Here is a 22,247-nt window from a genome sequence, read left to right as displayed (position 1 = left end):
CCTCCAAAGACTTGGGCACACGTTTAAAATGATAGGTGTATGTCTTTACAGGTGTAGGGCTATGTCTGCAAATACTACGGTGCATTAATCTCATGCCTTTGTCTTTTAGCTTGCAAACTCTGGAGGACAAGGACCACATTTTTAGAAAGTGCCTAGTGCTTTGTGGGTGCCACAAAAAAATCTTAATAAATAAGACTAACATCCTTCACCCTTTGTATGGGAACGCATAGATCCCAAAGTCATGCTGATTACAATCTTTATCAAGATTTTACAATCAGATGTCAAGAATTATAACATTCATAAACCAGTCGGAGAACACTTCAATCTCTCTGGTCACGCAATCACAGACATGAAGGTCGCTATCTTAAAACAAAAAAACTTCAAATCCAGACTCCAGCGAGAAACTGCTGAATTGGAATTCATTTGCAAATTGGATACTATTAATTTAGGCTTAAATAGAGACTTGGAGTGGCTAAGTCATTATGCAAGGTAGCCTGTTTCCTCTTGTTTTTTCCTACCCCCCCCCCCCCCAGATGTTCTGGTTTAACTTGGATTTAAACTTGAAGAGTGGTCAGTTTGGATGAGCTATTACCAGCAGGAGAGTGAGTTTGTGTGTGTATGGGGGTGGGGGGATGTGAGAATACCTGGATTTGTGCAGGAAATAGCCCAACTTGATTGTCATGCACATTGTGTAAAGAGTTGTCACTTTGGATGGGCTATCACCAGCAGGAGAGTGAATTTGTGTGGGGGGGTGGAGGGTGAGAAAACCTGGATTTGTGCTGGAAATGGCCCACCTGATGATCACTTTAGATAAGCTATTACCAGCAGGACAGTGGGGTGGGAGGAGGTATTGGTTCATATTCTCTGTGTATATATAAAGTCTGCTGCAGTTTCCACGATATGCATCTGATGAAGTGAGCTGTAGCTCACGAAAGCTTATGCTCTAATAAATTGGTTAGTCTCTAAGGTGCCACAAGTACTCCTTTTCTTTTTGCGAATACAGACTAACACGGCTGTTACTCTGAAACCAATCTTTATACTACCACAGATTCCACAGATTCTTAAACATGTCTCCCTAGAAAGTCTTTTTAAAAGTATTTTCTTTGTCTGAAAAGTAAAACAAGTGAAAATAGTGACTTAGACAAATTGCATATAGAGGATTGAAATTGTAGTAGTGTAGCATGGCAGTGCAGTTTGTGCCACGTGAGTGATCTGTGTCTGAAGACACAGTATATGGCATAATAATATGCATGGGGAGAGTTACAATTATGAGACTGTTGCAGCATCTAGTAATAGTCTTTGTGTAAGAGAAAAACTGCTTCACCTTTCCTTCTACTGTAATGTAGATATTATGGACTTTTACTCATAACCACTGACTTCGTTTTTCATTCTAGAAAACAGTGTTCTTCAACTTGATTTATACCTAGTCTCAATAACTATTGGCTGAATCACTGATTCATAATAGGGAAATTGATACATGCAGCGGTGAACATTTATTTTGTGTTTCCCTGTGTTGTGCAGTGTAGCTTCCACTGCAGTCGAGGATCGTGGATAAGAAGAGAAACTGATGCACATCATGACTAATATCAGATCTCCAGATGCAATGACTGCCATTGTGTGTTTGCTGTACCCATACTGGGTATAAATGAAAGATCTTGTGCTGTAGAAAAGTAGAAGGGTTACAGGCTACGTGTGCAATGTGGGCAGCTGTAATTATCAATGTCTGGTGTTTTAAGGCTGTTAGAAATCAGCTATAAAAATTCGATTTGAGTCTCAAACTGGGGGACTGGCCATGATAGGTGCTGAGTTCCTCATGTGAAGGAGTTAATGGGGAGTTAAGGGTGCTTGGCACCAAGAAAGTGCTCTAGCATGTTGCAAGATTTTCTACAGTTTGTCAGTCTGATCTCAAGAATAAACTTACTGTTTGGTGAAAATGTGTGTGATGATTTTAAAGGGGCAGTGTCAAATAATTAAGGCCCAAATTTTATGCACCTTAAAATTTAGACAGTGGTGACTTTTCTTTGCATGCTCAGATTAAGGATTTAATCCCTTTTGGTTGTAACTCTCCTTTGGATTCTAAATTAATGATGAGTAATAAAATGGCGGTTAAGCCCCCAGCGGCTGATCTGAACTATTCAAACTCACTTTCTTCCATCTCCCTTCTCCACATCCTAGTCATGTCTCACTCCCCTAATTTAAGAAGAGCCTTATCTGTTATTAACTTGTCAGGGCTGCAGCATGCATGTCCTACTGTTGTTGTACAGTCTGGTTCTGTCTAGAGGCTAGTGTTCTATCTGTACTATGGAAATGATGGCATGTGGGACAGAGTTGCAACAGAGTAGCCCCTTAACACAGTTAAAAATTTGCTGTTTCTTGCAGCAAACTGCAGTGAGCAAGCTCCTGAATACAATGCTGGACTTCCCAGAGCTGTAGTATGAGTTGGTAATATGGTGAATGTATGATGCAATCCTGTGTACTTTGCTTGGGGCACAATCATGTTGTAAATAAGTGCCCCAAAATGACTAATTGTGGTACAGCTGGGACTTAAGTGGTTTGTTTTAATTCTGTTTTAATTCTGCCTGGGACTTCAACCACAAGTGATAAAATAGTATGAAGAAAGTCTGTTGTTTTAGCAATTGTGAGCAGCTGAGGTGCTTATGCTAACAGCCCCTGGCTCAGATAGGAGGGGATTGGTGGCAGGATATCCTCAGTGAGGAGTTTGATGAAAGATCCTTAATTTTAGACCTCTAGTTCACCACAGCACCTCATTCCAGACTTTTTCAGGAATGCAAAGGGAAACTGATTGGCCTATTAAGTTCCCTGGGGTCTGTAATTCAACCCAAATTGACCTAAATTAACTTAAATAGCTTTCGCAGTTTTGAAAGTCACTAAGTCTGGGCTCTTCTGAACCATGGGGAAGTGATTTCAAAAGATGAAAACACATAATTGAGAATGCTCTGCTACCAGTCCGTTCCCAGTTCGATCAGGCACCTATCAACTTACGTGGCTCAGCTGCTCACAGCTGTGCCAAGATATCAAAGGAAGAGAGATGATCTTACCAATAGCTAGTGGGACTCAGGAGTGAATGATGGGGAGCAGATTGCTGTGGAGTTGGGCAAGTCTTTTAAAATGTCTTAAAAATGTCAGTTTGATTCTGGTTTGTGGTTTTAAACTGTGTGAGTGCCCACAGAATTGATAGCCACAATGTATGGCAATGAATAGGTAAATAACAAGCAACTTTAAGATTTCAAGGAACCAAAACTCCAGGAAATTAACTGTTAAAGATAATACTTTGTTTTGGGTGTCTGTGTGGCAACGGGAAGAGTTGGGGTGCAGAGAAGTCTGAGATGACTGGAGGGCTTAAATCTTAATTGTGACTTTTCTGGCATCTGCCAAGTTTGCCTTGGAATCTTAAACTTGATCTATAAACCTAAACAAAGGATTTTTGATAGTGATAAAACACAATATTCCAAAAATGAAGCAGTTTATGAATAGAACCTAAATTATGTTCTTTAAAATGTGGAACCCAGTTAGAAATCATAGCCGTTCAGACTCTACTTCCTGTAAAAAGTTGGGTTAAAAATCAAAATGAGCACCCAGATGGGTTCTGGTCATTTATAGAGCCAGAAATAATAGTCCAAGTCCAGATTCAATGTATCTCAACCCCAAATACATAACGTGAAGTACAGCCACAGGAGAATAAAACTTTTTTCTTCATTTTTATGAGACTGATTTTGTTTTAACTTGTCTTATACCATAACATTAACTGAAAATTTCAGGTGCCTAGGTGCACACAGTGTGTGAGTTCAGGTTAAATTGTGTTTTGACAAAAGCCAGATAAAGGGATCCCTCCTGTGGCATGTTCTTTTTTTAGCATGTTTTCATATAAACAGCTGATCTTGTTCTGCCATGATGATTTAATATACTTGCCAAATCTTGAAGCATAGTCTGGCCTGGGAATCAGAATGATTTTTTTGTAAACTTTGCAGAAAGGTCGGAGGTCAGCATCAAAGGGACGTTTGGTAGTCCCCACAACCAGGACTCTGTCCTCTGCTTTCAAACTCTTCAGGATTTTGGGGAGATTCTTTTTCAGACGTTTAGGTTCCATCTTCAGGAGCAGATACATATATGGAAAAAAGTGAAATGTTAGCACCCATCCTTTAGAGTTAGGCAGGTGAAATAACTCCTAAAATAACACCTTCTGAATGCTCTATATAAAGCTTTATGGCTCTCTGTTGTCAGAGGTACACTTACATTTACACTTAGTGTAAAGAGAAGAGATACTCAGCATAAGTGGGACTAAGTTAAGCTTTTGCCTTCTGGGTCAAGTCTGTCTATTGCAGGTTGAGTCAGCACTTAATTTCTATTACGAATTCGTGATTTCTTTTTTGAATTCCTGTGTTTCCCTGTTTCATCTGAAGGCACTGACTAATGCAAAAGAATGAAGGAGGAAGATAGCTTCTTTTTTTTTTTTTCTTTTTAAATCCCTTAATATCAGCTGGATAATATCAGTGTACTTGGTTAACTTCAATACCAAGAAAACTGCTAGGATTTGTAATGTTTGCTCTTGTATCTTGGAGATCTAGATTTACAAACAAGCAGCTGTGTTTTCAATGAGATAAGTGGGTTTCTTACATTCTGCCATGATTTTTGCTTAGCAAAGTTCCAAGTGCATAAACTTAAACACTTGGCTGTGTAAACTTAGTACTTATTTATTTGCAATAGTTTGCAGTCATATTTCATCATAGATATTATATCACTAGTTAGCAGGGCCCTGCAGAGGTTATATGTTGCTGTGGTCTTATTGTATCTTTAAAATTCAAATAAACTTGATGCATGTAGATAAAAAATAATCAGCTCTGCAAAGCAATGGATTGGGGTAAAAATTTTAAAAGGGCCTAAGTGATTTGAGAGCCTAAGTTCTATTTTCAAAAGACACTTGGAGCCCAATATTTAAAGGTATTTAAGCACCCAAAGGGATTTTCAAAAGCACTTTGGTGCCTAACACCTATTGAGGTCAATGGGAGTTTGGTGCTTAGATACTTTTGAAGTTAGTGCCTAAATACCTTTAAAAATATGGCTTCTGGCATTAGGAGCCTAAATCTATTGAAAGTCAATGGGTCTTAGGCTCCCAAGTCACTTTTGGGTCTTTTGAACATTTTACTTTGTCTTATTGTTTTTACTGTATGTCAGGCTGCAACATGGGAGACCTTAACTTAGCTCTGGACTCAGCCTTCCATAGTGCAAATATGGAGGAAACTATGTACTCTGAGGTATCTGAGCTTCAAGGATGGACTATATCCTGCATTGTGAATGCCCTTGCCAGGCAAAGTTTTTCATCTGCTTGTACCAGCAGTTGCTGAAAGGAGGGAAGTGCTTATTCTTTGGATTAAAGAGTACAAAGGAGGAGAAATTAGAAATGAAAGAAAACTCTGAACAATCAAGGGGAAGAGGAAATATCCTTTTCTTCCAGTTTAGTTAGATAAAATATATATATTCTCTCTTTTTCTAAATCATTCTTCAAAGTCACACTGAGAGTCTAGTTACTAGATTGCCAATTGCTTAATAATATTAGAACTGACGTGTTAGTGGGCAACACAGTTTAGTGGTCTGAAATAAGGACTTCAGACACCAGCCTCCTGAGTGCTTTACCCCAGCTTTGCCACTGGTTAGTTAGGTAGCCTTTGGTGAGAGATTTCACTTCTCTGGCCCTGTTCGTACTAGCCAGAGTATCACTGAAAGCACTTTTTAAAATAAAAGTTTGTGCTACCGGTGAGGACTGGCCACACACAGTTGTGTTAAAAAGGGTGTGTAGCCAGTTCATACTGGCAGCACAACTGCCCAATATTTAGGGAGACATTTGGATTTTTACTTGCCTATTTTATAAGGATGTTGGAAGGAGTCCTTAATGTGAGTAAAGTGTTTTGAAAATGAAAACTGTTATTTGAGAGAATTATCATTATTAAATGGCACTAATTAGGCTCCAAAATTAGCACTGCGCTGAAATAAATGGTACAGGTTAAACTATTGCTGCTGATTAGAGATCCTAGTTTATAGGCCACTAATACATCCCTTCTACTGGAAAGGGTATCTTGGCAACAGGAACTGTCAGATAATTAACAAAAATAAAAATTCTCCTCTGCTCTTTCCCCTAGTCTTTGTGCTAAGTCCTAATTCAGCCATTACATTCTGAGCAATCCATTTTTTGGTAGAGGTAGTAGCTTTCTGTATTTCCACAGATCTAGAGTCAGTTACAGTGAGAGCTCATACTGTCAAGATGTAGGAATCTTGATTTTAAAATCTAAATGACTGTACTAGTGCCAACCTCCCACCCCCCATCAGTGCCTACGTTCGCATCCGCTCCAGTGTGGAGCCTAGAAAGCCATTTTGGCATTAGTGTGTCTACAGCTCCTGTTGTATATTTGAAAATAATATTCGACCATTGTATTGTAGGGATATATCCTGAAAGCTAATAATACTCCCATTCACTTTAAAAGAAAAATGTCTGTAGCAAGAAAGGCCATTGAACAGGGGACCCAGGGTTTCAGCTGTCTTCCAAATCTGGATTGGAGAAAGTGGGGGGTATTGTGAAGGTGCCCCAGGTTTCTGAAGAAAGATAGTGACTATTGCTTGCACCCCCAGCAACTGGGTTACCGTGACAGATTTAATACTTGACTATCTGGCTGTCAATTCTGAAAAGGCAGGAAAGGGCTGACCTGAAAAGAGGAGGGCAATGGAGGCCAGTTTTATAATGGGCCTTCCACAAAATATAAGGTTTTCTATTATCACAATCTAAGCCATTGTGCCAAAATCATTGCCTGGGGAGGTGTACAATTGGCTCTCAGTGACTGTGTATGTATCCAAAGGCAGAATTTAGCTTACCATCTCCAGCTACCTTTCTGCTTTCTGTTACCTATTTTCCTTGATTCCTCTTTCCCTATGCTGCCATTACTGTTGGGGGTTCTCTAATTGAGGCCTGCTCAGACTGCGTGTTAATGCTAATCGGAGGAACACAGACTCCTTTCGCTGGTTCAGACTGTTGGATACAGCTTGTGTTATTTGTGTAACAGTGAGACTAGAGACAAGCGAGCTCAGCCATGGAGCCCATCTATTTTCATCAAGGAAATATGTGAATTTCTACTACGTGTGAACAGACCGGAGTGCAATTTATACGACTGTCCCTAGCATTGCATTTTGGAAGTTATATCAGAGCGAATTTCTGTCCTCGGATGCACACAGACTGCTGCTAAGGAAGCCAGTAGACAAAGGCTATGAACACTCAAGGCAATATTTGTCCCACAATCTTCATTACAATAGCAGTTGCAACCAAGATTTGAGAATTAGGGAATTATTTGCTTTCAGTATGGTACGTCAGCCACCAGAGGGCATCAATCACCACATACATAAGTCATAAAATAAGTACTCTATACAGCTTGTGAAATGACAAGCTAATTCAAGACAGTATGTCGTCAGTATCTTAAAACTATTGCATTTGTGTCCGGACAAAAAATACAAACTGCCTTATAAAAAAAAATTAAAAATGGTTCAGTCTGACATAGAATCAAAAGAATCAATGGGGGCTAAAGTCCTGAAAGCTTTGTGAATTGAATGAGTATGTCCCATGTGACCCTGTTTGCTGTTGCACAAGTTGCTTTATATGAAATGCAGTGTGTTTCTGCATGTTTTTACTGTTCTTTACTAGTGGGAAATTGCTGGTTATGGGAAGGAAAGAAAATAATTAAAACAGGAATTCCAGGAGGTAAATAAAAACCTGTAAACTTAACTGTTTGACCTATACTCTTGGTTTTTACAGTGCAGATTTGTCCTTGTTCCTTTATTATTGATAAATAAAGCTGAATAATTTAAGCTCGTCTTCAGTCTTAGTTTCTTCCTTTGTATTTTTTAGGTCTTCCATTTTTCTTTCATTGTTATTTCTCTTGCTGTGCCATCAGCACTCATGAGCACTGGGCAAATTACTTTTAAATAAGGCCAGTTTAGGTGATTTCTTCAAGAGCTTGTGAGAGGTCATGAGACTTTCTTTTAAAAAGTGAAAGTGAGGCAAGCTATTATAAAGTGAGCATTGGCAGGTCTGGTCGTAGTGGTACATGTTAAGCTGGGAAATGCCCCTGTTTCTTTGGGTCAGGTCTACTACGGTATGTGAAATTATTATAGGTTTAGAAATCAAACAGGAGCCCTTCACCTCTTTTTCAGATTTCGGCACTCTTTTGTAGAATGTTTTTTCTGTGTCTCCGATCCAGATGACTGAAGGCTGTAGCTGCTTAGCCACCTAGGAGAAATGAGAGGAAATATATGAAGTTAATTAAAATGGCTAAATTTCAAACCTGCCCTGCCTGCGTTTACTGTTATAGTGGCTATATCTCACCAAATCAATTCCCTGCCATTTGCAGGAGCCTTGGACATTGGTGCACCTTGGTCCCTCCTAGTCTCTGCCTGTGGCACACAGTAGTTTAGTCTCCCAAGGGCGGTACTGCTTTTGTCTAATCCAGGGATAACTGGTGGGGTAGAGTGGCCTGTGATGTGCAGGAGGTCAGAAAAGATGATCTTTAGTCATAGATGAACTCTGACTCTACATCCACGTTTAGGGATCAAAGAAGACTGTTTTCTTCCCCCAGAAGTGCTGAGTGCTTGTAGCTGCCATTGGCTTTATTGCTGAGCACTTTTTGGCAAATCATGCCTCTTTTATTTAGGAATCTAATGTAATGTACTGAGATGTGGCTTGAAAATTTTGGCCCATATGTTTATCTCACAGTAATTGCACAATCTCCTGGTTTAAATTCGATACCAAACTCCTAGTACATTGTCGTGACATGCTATATATTTTATTTGTGCAACAGGAGGTCTGTACTGCAGCGTTACATGATGTAGTTAAGCAAAATAGGCTGATGTGAAATGTCAGCATTCAGAAGGCATTGCACAATTAGCAGCTTAGCTAAGAACTAAGACAATATATTAAGATTTGGTGCACATATTAATGTGCTTTCTACATCAAAACTTAGATGGACTATACCTCTGGCTCACAGCAGGATGGCAGCAATGCAGCAGGCTTTTTCACAACTGCACTTCCTATTGCTATAGTAACCCTAGTGGTTTAGGAATTCTGCTGCCAAGTATTAATCACATTGCAGTTGTTGCTGTCCGAGCTCTGTTAGATTGCTCCGTGACGGAAGTGCTGGCTGTAAATTGTAACTAGGATTAGTTTTTCTGCCGTGCTCTTAGAATCATAGAATATCAGGGTTGGAAGGGACCTCAGGAGGTCATCAAGTCCAACCCCCTGCTCAAAGCAGGACCAATCCCCAATTAAATCATCCCAGCCAGGGCTTTGTCAAGCCTGACCTTAAAAACTTCTAAGGAAGGAGATTCTACCACCTCCCTAGGTAACGCATTCCAGTGTTTCATCACCCTCCTAGTGAAAAAGTTTTTCCTAATATCCAACCTGAACCTCCCCCACTGCAACTTGAGACCATTACTCCTTGTCCTGTCCTCTTCTACCACTGAGAATAGTCTAGAACCATCCTCTCTGGAACCACCTCTCAGGTAGTTGAAAGCAGCTATCAAATCCCCCCTCATTCTTCTCTTCTGCAGACTAAACAATCCCCGTTCCCTCAGCCGCTCCTCATAAGTCATGTGTTCCAGACCCCTAATCATTTTTGTTGCCCTTTGCTGGACTCTCTCCAATTTATCCACATCCTTCTTGTAGTGTGGGGCCCAAAACTAGACACAGTACTCCAGATGAGGCCTCACCAATGTCGAATAGAGGGGGACGATCACGTCCCTCGATCTGCTCGCTATGCCCTTACTTATACATCCCAAAATGCCATTGGCCTTCTTGGCAACAAGGGCACACTGCTGACTCATATCCAGCTTCTCGTTCACTGTCACCCCTAGGTCCTTTTCCGCAGAACTGCTGCCTAGCCATTCGGTCCCTAGTCTGTAGCTGGGCATTGGGTTCCTCCGTCCTAAGTGCAGGACCCTGCACTTATCCTTATTGAACCTCATCAGATTTCTTTTGGCTCAATCCTCCAATTTGTCTAGGTCCCTCTGTATCCTATCCCTGCCCTCCAGCATATCTACCACTCCTCCCAGTTTAGTATCATCCGCAAATTTGCTGAGAGTGCAATCCACACCATCCTCCAGATCATGTTCCATTCCACTTCTTTAGGTGAAGCTGTTGCGACTGGAAAGGGGGATGTAAATATCAGAAGCTTTTACGCATCGTGCTAATGTATGATTAATGACCATTCCAGGATTTACAGCCCATGTACACTCACTTGGGATGTGGGAGACCCACGTTCAAGTCCCTTTCCAAAGTAGACAGAGCAGGGATTTGACCGAGGGATTTCCCACATCCCAAGTGATTGCCCTAATGATCAGGCTATCAAGTACGACTTTTTTTTTTTCCATGTAAAAATTTGAAAGGTCTCATTTTCACTCTGCACTGGAACAAAAACAATTTTCAAAACCTTAAAATTTTTTTTTCTGATATGGAATTGTTGTTTTCCAGCCAGCCCTAGAAATAAACATTCTTTTGAAAGTACTCTTAGCTTGGGTTTAGGCATTCCAGCTGCACTAAACAAACAAAAAAAACCACTAGAAAGTAGTCATTTTAAGTGGATTTCTAAACGTATGCTTGCCCTTTCTCACTGTTGATGGTTCCAAGAGGAAGTGATGCAATTTTAGACATGCAATACTTCAGTGGAAATAATCCATCAATTCTGGAAAATATCCAGTGGTATCCCTCAGTTTGGTACTTGACTAGAACTGTTTTACCTGAGGAAATGAAAATCTTCACTAATATTGGAAGGCATGAGCTAAAACGTTGAGTTATAATACTGAAGATTTATTTAAAATAAAGAGACTGGATGATAAATGACTATATGTGAACTCTGCCAAAATTGCATGTGTGCAGATAGGCAGATATCTGCATCTCTATTTACCCGTATGTATAATTAGAGAGATGAAGTGTGAAGAGTGATCAAAGAGCATATGGAGTAAATAACCTGGATTAATGGCTAAAGGTATAAAATTATGCAACAATAAGGCCACGTGGTCTTAAATTTCAAATAATCTGGTTTCTACATTTTCACAGTTATATTTTGGGCACCTCGAAACTTTCACACACATTGCTGGGATAAATTTAGAAGGCACTCTTGAAAATTTGGTCTTTATTATTTTGTAGCAGAATGGCAGACTTTTATCTTTATTGTATTGGAGCTGAATGGCAGATTTGGGGATGCAGGGCTCTTCTGCTGAGTCATCTTGTTATCAGGTATTTGAGACCTCCAATGTAACTATTGCTGAGTCATACTAACAGGTAGATTCTGTTAGCTCCAATCAGGGTATGAGAGGAGTTGGGTTCTCTTCCTCAGGAGGCGAGGGAATGAAGGCCTGGGACAGAGGTCATACATTGAAAAACCTTATGTTTGGCCAAGCTTGGGGAAGAAAACTTAGGCTGGAGTCTAAATTGTTAAGTTACCGAGAAAGTCAAAGCTCCTTAAAGGGTTCAGACAGTATATGTATATAGTCTATTCAGAGAAGTGCGGGAACGCTGCTTGCTTGCATATATTGCTTGGAGGGTTAGACTAGATGGCCTTTGTGGTCCCTTCTAACCCTATGGTTGTATGATAAAGCACCTTTTATCCAGAGATCCCCAAATCCTCAGCAAGCTCTTCACAACTAACAAACCTTTTGTCATCTAGCACTTTATGGTCCCCTCAGGGCTAGCTTGTGCTCCAAAGCACAGAGGGAGCTCATGGACTGCTCTTTCCATACACCCTTGAGTATAAAGCCAGGGAGACCACAGTGAATGGGAGTTTGCGGAGGGATTGTGCTTTCCCTGGGGTGGAGGGTTACCTCCCGGTCCCCTACTCAGGACTGGGGCTAATTGCTACAATTTAGTCTTCTATTAATTTAGTCTAATTATAGGATATGCACATACACATCAGCCCACCCTACAGATTAGATTTTGTTGCCTGATATACAAGGGGTTTTCCATACTTCTTTCATTTAGGGGTCTGTGCTGCTGTTGCTATATTTATGTGTCTCCCATTAGTTGTTCAATCACTTGCTGCAATGGGTCACTTCGCCCTTAATACTTACACTAACTGCTAACATTAATGCGAAGAGGAACTGCATGTGAACATTGAAGGGGGACTAGTTCCTTATGGATGTTTTTGCTTTCCAAGGTAAATCGGTTGTACTAAGCTGATAGTTCAGTCTTTCTGATGCCCAGGGAAAGGTTACGGGGAAAACATGTTCCATACCTGTTACCCGACATAGTGGATAATGCTCTGCAGTTCATGTGGAGAACAAGGGTGGGGATTTCCAAGAGCACCAGGCCGTGGTATAACTCTGTTTCCTTTGAAGTCAATAGTGAACTCCCATTTACATCAATGGGAACAGGATTAGGCTAATGCCGAGTTCTTCTGAACATCCCCTGCTAAACATGGTATGTTGTGTATGGACACACTCACTTAAGTTGTACACAACATCCTGTTCTTTTGCGGGTATTTTCTGGGATCCCACTATGGCCTTTTCCTCTAGCAAAGAAGGCTGCCTCCGAATCCCCATCTCCTCAATATTGTTTCAGCAATGGGGTCGTTAGAGAGGTCTGAGGCACTTGTCTTCCTTCCTCAGATGGCTCCAATGCTTAATTTGGGACCTGTACCTGTTACAGCACTTTGCACTGCTAACTAGGCTATGGGTCCACTTTTATTCTAAATAACATTTACCCTTTTTCTTTCTTTTGGTACCCCTGTTCCTCTTTTCTTTGCTATATTTCCCCATGGTTGAAGCTAACTGAAAACAAGGTAGAGAGTGAACCTAGTTTCTACCAGCTCTTGAATAAAGCAGATGCTTCAATGATCTCTGCTTTCTAATTCACAGCAATGAACTGTGAAAGAACAGAGGAGCATAGCATGGAGCAGCAGAATTCCACATATATGCTAATATGACATGATCCAACACACTGCTTTTGTCCTAATTAAAAAAAAAAAAATCAGACACCCATAATCCATTGGTATCTAATTTAAATTGTTGGCAGATACAGAGCAGACTGTATGTTCCCCTGAAAGTGCTTTATTTGAATTATCCATGGGTAGTTTGAATCCATGGATAATTAAATGCACTGTACATAATTAATTTATAATTGAAATTTTATTAGCATTGCTGCATTCAACAATTTGTTGAAGTCACCAGCAGATGGCTCCTTAACCCTTCTAATACTGCATTAAGTTAGCAACATTTGATAAAAATTGATCTTCACTGTAGTTTCAGCTACTAATCTGATGTACATTTATGACAAAAATGTTCTTTTGCTGTAACTCTTGCTCCTTCTGTCCATCTCCATTCATCAAAAATGCATACAATCTGCATGTGCTGATCTGACTTTGTGTTTTTCATGGCAAATTCTCTTGCATGTGCCCAATCAGGACTAGGTTACCCTGCATTTCTGAATTAAAGCAGAACAGAAAGTAACTACTAAGTGGATTTTGTTAGGTATAATGGGTGATAACTACCGTGGTTCTGCCGCTCCATGGTTCTGTTGTCAACATTTTGTCTTAGAGCTATTATTTCAGTTACTCTCCAGACTGCTTTGGTTCATGTTTGGAAGGAACGATATAACTGCAACTGTAAGAAACTTAAGCTAAAATTTTCAAACTTGGGTGCCAATAAGCACTTAATGCCACACATGGGCACCCAAATAAACTGCCTGATTTTCAGAGTTGCGGAGTATCTATAGCTCCTCCAAGCTCAAAGATTCCAGCCTTAATTTAAAATGAGAAAATAAAGTTAAGTTTCTGCAGAAATTGACGGTTCAGTGAAAATCAGCTCAGTCCAGCCCCTGATCACTGTATTTTCTACAGTTGCTATATTGATAGCACAAGCCTAGATAAAGCACTTGTGAGATCAAACTGATGAAAATCATAAATAAATATTTGGTCCAAATGTGTGAGGGTGACTAGAACAAGTAACAAGTAGAACAAGATGTCAGTAAGAATGTGGAAAACATAAAATTGAGTTCCTTTAACAGATATTGGTTTTACAGATAATATATTTTGGCTTGCTATAGAGACAGTATGATAATAAAATCCTCTAACAGATTGACTTTTATTACATTTTAACTTTAGGAGATAAAACAAGATAAATCTGCTCCCTTCCTTTGAAATGATATTATACATTTATTTCATTGGATATTTGGCAATAATCATCCTTTCATGAATATAACCTTCTCACAGGTTTTCCTTTTAGGCAGGCTTCATTGCACCATGCATAAGAGAGTACACCTTCTGACTGTTAGAATAGAAATCTGATCAGTATTTCAATCAGAGTAGGGAAATATTTCACAGCAGCAAAATGTTTAACAAAATTTGCTTTTTACCAACATTTTAGGGTAACTTCTTATTGATCTTTTTCCAATTTCAGACAGACACAACACAAATGTTCTGAAAGGACTGATTTATCTTTGCCTTCGGCTTTGGTAAATTTCATAACCAATATCCTTGTTACTCAATCTTCCAACACTGATGCTGTTTGAAATAGAATGCAGTATGTTTCAACAGAAGGAGCACTATTGTGTCCACTCTTCAGTCTGTCTGGCTTTGTGTCTGAGCTAAATTGCTTGTGTGCACACACATACAGCCTGTATTTCCTCCTGGCCACTTTTCCAACCCTTTAGTCTGATCAGTACTGTACCAGTAGCCCTTTCTCATCAGTGGCTCCTTGTATGATGCCTTTTCCGTGTCCTGCTGCCCTGGGAAAGATGTTAGGTGAGGTGTGTCTGTACTTGTGATTAATCTGATTGCTGCCCTCTTCAGTGTTGTTGCCTTGCCAGTTATATTTTTTGCCTCAGAGTTGTGGCTTACAAACTACCTACATTTTTATACCTCCATGCCTGAGAGAGTTATGTCTTATAGCTTTTTCCCTTGTTCTTCTCTGGATTTGTTGCTACCATTTCTAGGCGGCCTCCACTAACCTTTTATTTTGTCAGATAAATCAGACTCTTATTTCTCCCACGGAAAACTTTGTATAAGGTACAGTTTGCTGAAGCGCTGCTCATGTATTTAAACAGCATCAGTAGAAACAACTGAGGCCCAGCTCAGCTGGCATAAACGGGCAGAGTTCCACTGACATAAGTCAGGCACAATGTATGGAAAATGGTTATATGCAGAATACTCCCCATGTATGTTGGTTTCTATGTGAAGCAGTTGCGCCAGAACTGGTGGTGGTGGGGGGCAGCGGGACATGGCATGTCCACTTTTTGCTGGGGCAGACCCCGGCCCCTTTCCATCCTCTTCCCCCTGAGGCCCCAGCCAGGCCAGCGTGGAGCCCGGCTGGGGAGGGGAATATGGGCAGTTGTGGGATGCGGGGTGCGGGGGGGCTGAGAGTAATCCCCAGCCCATGTCCCCACCCCCGGCCTCCCCGCTCGGCCCAGGACAGGTGGCAGGTCTGCGACTCCACACCGGCTCACCACAGCTGCCCAGGCGGCTCTATCCCCGACCCGGCTCCAGCTGCGGGGGAGGGCCTCAAAGCCGCAGCCCAGTCATGGTAAGAGCTGCGGGGGCAGCTGTGGATCCTCCACCTGCCCTGGGAAGGGAGTCTGGGGGGCGGAGACATGGGCTGGGGGTTGCTCTCGGCGGGTGCCCCACACCATGGGCAGGTGGAGGGTCCCCTGCGGTTCCCCCACAGCTGCCCGTGCAGCTCTTACCATGGCTGGGCTGCAGCTCTGAGCCCTCCCCAGCTGGAGCCGGGTCGGGGAGAGCCGTGTGGGCAGCTGTGGGGAGCCTGGTTTCCTCCATCTGTCCTTGGTGGGGGGGCCCAGGGGGCTGCTTTTGGCCCCCCCCACCCCGGAGGTGGGGAAGATGGGCTCCCCAGCCCCTCTCCAGCTTCCAGCTTGACTGGGGGCGGGATCTCCAGGGGAACAGGAAGGGTGGGGGTTTGCCCTTGGGGGAAGGAGTGGGGCCTCAGGGGTGCGGAACCCCTGGTTCCCCACTTTTGAGAAGGATCCGGCACCCTTGACGTGAAGAATCAGATTCATTTCAGGCACTACTGGGACGCCGTTCAATATCAGATGGAGACCCTTCCTCTATACTCTGAAACAGATCATTGTGCTATAGGACTTCTCTGTGAGAACACACGTGTTTATTTTTTGACACTCACAGCTTCCTTCAGTAATTGTGCTGTTAAATATTAATCACTCATATGTTTTTCTGGAAAGACAGAGTGAAATTTCAGTGTTTTTCCAGAAAGGTAAATAGGTCATTTCCTCTAAATTACATTAAAAGTGACAGTTTTTAATACCTTGAGTCCCTTTTTTGTCAGAGCTGGTTTGTATCTTGCAACAGAGCCCTCCAAAAATAATTATATGAAAAAAGGATTTGGATTTTTGCATCTGAAACAAATTAAAGACTCATTTTTTTTCCAACGTTGTTCTCTTGTCTAAGATGTCTCCTGTGAAATAACTGCCATCAGTTCAATTATGGATAGAAAGTTTCCTAATGGTCATTTAATACTCTCTAGAGTTTAATTTAGTTACCAAAACTCTTTTTTGTTTGTTGAAGTGATTGGTAATAAAGAGTTCTAGGTTACTTCACCTTCATCATAAGGCGTCATAAATATATATTTAGTAAATCTCATGGTTTAGGAATGGTTACATAGATCATATAATAACATGAGAAATAACTATTGCAATGTTTCCTGTAATTTACTTACAATTATAAGTACACAATCTTTATTTTGTTTGGCTAACTATAAATAAGTATCTTTGGCAATACAAATGCCTTCTATGCCAGTCTGACTAGGGCAACAGTTGCTGTTGCATGCAAAATTTATAATTGAAACTATCTGTTATTGAGACCTGTGAATCTACACACAAAGAAAAATGTAACGAGGTGAACTATTATGTGTCAGACAGTGAGATTCAGAGAGCTGTGAATATAAATACCACATGTACGCTGCCATATACTGAAATCTTTTATGTCAAGAATTATACTGTGAATATACTCTTGCAGTGATCAGATACATTACCTGTGCATATACGTGCAGTGATCAGATATTAGTCTACCATGGAGAGAGGAAGAAACCTTTGGTAGGAACAAAAAAGCTTCCCTCCTCATGCATTGTGAATGTGTGTGGAGAACAGAGGGAGTTTGCCCCAGAGTTCGGTTGGAGGGATTTCCCACAGAATGTTTTTGCCTTTCACGTGTCTGTGAGCAGTAAATACAACATTTGAAGAGGCTCTTAGAAGGAAGACAATGTGGATAGTGAGCGATCAGCTGTTGTGACCTGTACGGGATGTGCCATGTTTGTCTTTTTCCCAGAAGACAGAAGCGACTTTGTCTGTACGAAGTGCAAGCTGGTCTCCATATTGGAAGACAAGGTTAAAGGACTAGAGACCCAAGTATCAACCCTGCGTTGCATCAAAGAAAATGAAGATTTTCTGGATAGAAGTCAGCGTTTGGTACTTCAGGCACAGCATGCTGAAGAATCAGAGAGGGCAATGCAGAACGGGAAGAAAATTGGCAGTATGTGACCTCCAGAAGAAGAAAGAGGAGAACCCATGTACCCCCAATGCAGATAGAGGTAAGAAACCATTTTCAGGCTCTCTCCACAGATACTATGGAGGAGAACGGTTTGGAAGAGTTATCTGAGGGAAGGGATCAGAAGGAGACCCCACTGACTGGAAGGCATGGGATGCATTGTCCTCGGGATCGGGGTTCCATGACCACCATTCCCAAGAGGAGGAGATGGGTGGTGGTGGTCGGGGATTCCCTCCTAAGGGGGATGGAGTCATCCATCTGCCGACCAGACCGGGAGACTCGAGAAGTGTGCTGCTTGCCTGGAGCTAGAATTCACAATGTGATGGAATGTCTGTGTGATGGAGTGTCACAATGTGATGGAGTCAAGCCCTCAGACTGCTACCCCTTCCTACTTTTCCCCAAGGGCACTAATGATACTGCCAAGAATGACCTTGAGCAGGTCACTGCAGACTACGTGGCTCTGGGAAGAGGATAAAGGAGTTTGAGGTGCAAGTCGTGTTCTCGTCCATCCTCCCTGTTGATGGAAAAGGCCCAGGTAGGGACCGTAGAATTGTGGAGGTGAATGTGTGGTTGTGCAGGTGGTGTTGGAGAGAGGGTTTTGGATTCTTTGACCATGGGATGTTGTTCCAGGAAGAAGAATTGTTAGGAAGATATGGAATCCACCTAACAAAGAGAGGGAAAAGCATCTTCGCAGGCAGCCTTGCTAAGCTAGTGAGAAGGGCTTTAAACTAGGTTCGCTGGGGGATGGTGACCTAAGCCTGGAGGTAAGTGGGGAAGTGGGACACTGGGAGGAAACACAAGGAGGAGGGTGCAACAGGGAAGGCCTCCTGATTCATACTGAGAAAGTAGGGCAATCGGCTAGTTATCTTAGGTACCTGTACACGAATGCAAGAAGCCTGGGAAACAACCAGGAAGAATTGGAAGTCCTGGCACAGTCAAGGAACTATGATGTGACTGGAATAACAGAGATTTTGTGGGGTACCTCACATGACTGAAGCACTGTAATGGATGGGTATAAACTGTTCAGGAAGGACAGGTGGGGGAGAAAAGGTGGAGGAGTTGCACTGTATGTAAGAGAGCGGTATGATTGCTTAGAGCTCCAGTATGAAACTGGAGAAAAGCCTGTTGAGAGTCTTTGGGTTAAGTTCAGAAGAGAGAGCAACAAGGGTGATGTTGTGGTGGGTGTCTGTTTTAGACCACCAGACCAGGAGGATGAGGTAGACGAGGCTTTCTTCGGACAACTAACAGAAGTTTCCAGATCACAGTCTCTGGTTCTCATGTGGGACTTCAATCCCCCTGACATCTGCTGGGAGAGCAATACAGCAGTGGACAGACAATCCAGGAAGTTTTTGGAGCATGTTGGGGACAACTTCCTGGTGCAAGTGCTGGAGGAACCAACTAGAGGCCGTGCTCCTCTTGACCTGCTGCTCACAAAGAGGGAAGAATTGGTAGGAGAAGTACAAGTGGGTGGCAACCTGGGCAGCACTGACCATGAGTTGGTCGAGTTCAGGATCTTGACAAAAGGAAGAAAGGAGAGCAGCAGAATATGGACCCTGGACTTCAGAAAAGCAGACTTTGACTCCCTCAGGGAACTGATGGACAGGATCCCATGGGAGGCTAATATGAGGGGGAAAGGAGTCCAGGAGAGCTGGCTGTATTTTAAAGAAGCCTTATTGAGGGTGCAGGAACAAACCATCCCGATGTGCAGAAAGAATAGCAAATATGGCAGGCGACCAGCTTGGCTTAACAGAGAAATCTTTGGTGAGCTTAAACACAAAAAGGAAGCTTACAAGAAGTGGAAACTTGGACAGATGACTAGAGAGGAGTTTAAAAATATTGCTTGAGCATGCAGGGCTGTAATCAGGAAGGCCAAAGCACAATTGGAGTTGCAGATAGCAAGGGATGTGAAGGGTAACAAGAAGGGTTTCTAGAGGTATGTTAGCAACAAGAAGGTGGTCAGGGAAAGTGTGGGACCCTTACTGAGGCAACCTAGTGACAGATGATGTGGAAAAAGCTGAAGTACTCAATGCTTTTTTGCCTTGGTCTTCTCAGACAAAGTCAGCTCCGAGACTGCTGCACTGGGCAACACAGTATTGGGAGGAGGTGAGCATCCCTCAGTGATAAAAAAACAGGTTAAGGACTATTTAGAAAAGCTGGACAGGCACAAGTCCATGGGGCCGAATCGAATGCATCCGAGGGTGCTAAGGGAGTTGGCTGATGTGATTGCAGAGCCATTGGCCGTTATCTCTGAAAACTCTTGGAGGTCCCAGACGATTGGAAAAAGGCAAATATAGTGCCCATCATTAAAGAAAGGGAAGAAGGAGAATCTGGGGAACTACAGACTCACCTCAGTCCCTGGAAAAATCATGGAGCAGGTCCTCAAGGAATCTATTTTGAAGCACTTGGAGGAGAGGAAGGTAATCAGAAAAGATCAACATGGATTCACCAACAGCAAGTCATGCCTGACCAACCTGATTGCCTTCTATGATGAGATAACTGGCTCTGTGGATATGGGGAAAGTGGTGGATGTGATATACCTTGACTTTAGCAAAGCTTTTGATATGGTCTCCCACAGTATTCTTGCCAGCAAGTTAAAGTATGGATTGGATGAATGGACTATATGGTGGATAGAAAGCTAGCAAGATTGCTGGGTTCAATGGGTAGTGATCAATATCTCAATGTCTAGTTGACAGCCAGTATCAAGCGGAGTGCCCCAGGGGTCGGTCCTGGGGCTGGTTTTGTTCAACATCTTCATTAATGACCTGGATGATGGGATGGTTTATACCCTCAGCAAGTTTGTGCATGACACTAAGATGGTAGTGTCTACCACTAAGAGAGGTAGATATGCTGGAGGGTAGGGATATGGTCCAGAGTGATCTAGACAAATTGGAGGATTGGGCTAAAAGAAATCTGATGAGATTCAACAAGGACAAATGCAGAGTCCAGCACTTAGGATGGAAGAATCCTATGCACTGCTACATGCTTGGGGACTAACTGGCTAGGTAACAGTTCTGCAGAAAAGGACCTGGGGATTACAGTGGATGAGAAGCTGGATATGAGTCAACAGTGTGCCCTTGTTGCCAAGAAGACTAACGGCTTATTGGGCTGCGTTAGTAGGAGCATTGCCAGCAGATCAAGGGAAATGATTATTCCCTCTATTCGGCACTGGTGAGGCCACATCTGGAGTATTGCATCCAGTTTTGGGCCCCCCATTACAGAAAGGATGTGGACAAATTGGAGAGAGTCCAGCAGAAGGCAATGAAAATGATTAGGGGTCTGGGGCACATGACTTATGAGGGGAGGCTGAGGGAACTGAGATTATTTAGTCTGCACAGCCTTCAACTACTTGAAGGGGGGTTCCAAAGAGGATGGAGTTAGGCTGTTCTCAGTGGTGGCAGATGACAGAACAAGGAGCAATGGTCGCAGGTTGAAGTGGGGGAGGTCTAGGTTGGATATTAGGAAAAACTGTTTCACTAGGAGTTGGTGAAGCACTGGAATGGGTTACCTAGGGAGGTGGTGTAAAATATCTTTAGAGATTTTTAAGGCCTGGCTTAACAAAGCCCTGGCTGGGATGATTTAGTTGGGGTTGGTCCTGCTTTGAGCAGGGGGTTGGACTAGATGACCTCCTGAGGTCTCTTCCAGTGCTAATCTATGATTCTGTGATCTTTTCCTTTCTGGAGAAAGCCATTCTGAATCCATAATCTCTCCTGGGGATTCTGGCACTGGGAAAGGGAGATCTTGTTTTTTTTTTTCTTCTCAATTTTAAAGGATTCCTCCTGGGGCTGTAGGTTTGCACCCTTTCTCATCGGAAATGTGAAGATCATGGAATAAAGAACAAATTGGGCCCTGACTATGTCCTTAAGTAAGGGGTCTGGTTACATTCATAATTAATACAGAAGGTTTAATTTCCAAGCCCACCATATATTATCTTATATTTTTGTTCCTGTAATTCTAAGCTAGAATTTCTTTTTCAAAATGATAACTGCAGGTAACCAGAGAGCTGTGTAGCAGAGAACAATTTGTAGTGACTCCTGTGCAAGAAATATACCTCCAACAATAGCGAGCATTATTTGACTACACATTGCATCTCAAAGAAATATTCCTGATTGAAGTAAACAGAAACACAGAACAGAATTTTGTTTTATATAATGCTTTTCATGGTGACATGGAAAAACCTTCTTGTATCAAGTGATTTCTCTTGGGACATTAAATCCTCCACAGTGGTGAACATATTGGTTGTCAGAACATTGTTTTAAGGAAATTTGAAAGCCATGAGACTTGTTTTGACCTTGGACAGCTGTGCTTTCTTTTTGGTGTACTCTAACTCTGGTTCTTGGCTTTATTTTAAACGCAGAGCAACTGGCTTGTTGAAGATCTTCTCTTTGAAGTTGAGAAAATGGGCATAAGGTGATTTATCATCCACAAGGGGAAGGGGAATGAAATGTGGACATTTCAAGGGCACCATACACTCTTATGTCTTACAGATTCATGGATTTTAAGGCCAGAAGGGACCACTAGATCTTCTAGTTGGACCTAATATAAAATGCAAGCCAACTAATTTCACCCAATTACCCCTGGATTGAGCCCAGTATCTGAAAAGTGGAACTTATTTAAAAGAAAGTAGGATATGATTCCACAGGAGTTTTAAGAGAAGAAATAAAAAACACACAACAGACTAGTGAGAATCAACTG

At 42.1% G+C, this 22,247-nt stretch overlaps 1 protein-coding gene across 2 annotated transcripts in view; it reads right to left on the bottom strand.

The window, feature by feature from the left end:
* Positions 1-22,247, bottom strand: part of DRC11 (dynein regulatory complex subunit 11) — a 158,091-nt gene that overhangs the window by 4,680 nt on the left and 131,164 nt on the right. For both annotated transcript variants that reach the window (XM_073306791.1, XM_073306792.1), the window contains exons 16-17: positions 8,201-8,287; positions 3,931-4,108 (exon numbers count right to left, since the gene is read on the bottom strand). In XM_073306791.1, coding sequence (XP_073162892.1) covers positions 3,931-4,108; positions 8,201-8,287 — 265 coding nt within the window. The remainder of the gene's footprint in view (positions 1-3,930; positions 4,109-8,200; positions 8,288-22,247) is intronic.

The sequence above is a fragment of the Lepidochelys kempii genome, chromosome 11 (genome assembly GCF_965140265.1).
Source record: "Lepidochelys kempii isolate rLepKem1 chromosome 11, rLepKem1.hap2, whole genome shotgun sequence".
Taxonomy (NCBI): Eukaryota; Metazoa; Chordata; order Testudines; family Cheloniidae; genus Lepidochelys; species Lepidochelys kempii.
The sequence above is the reverse complement of the archived record's forward strand: the minus strand, read 5'-3'. Positions and strand labels throughout refer to the sequence as shown.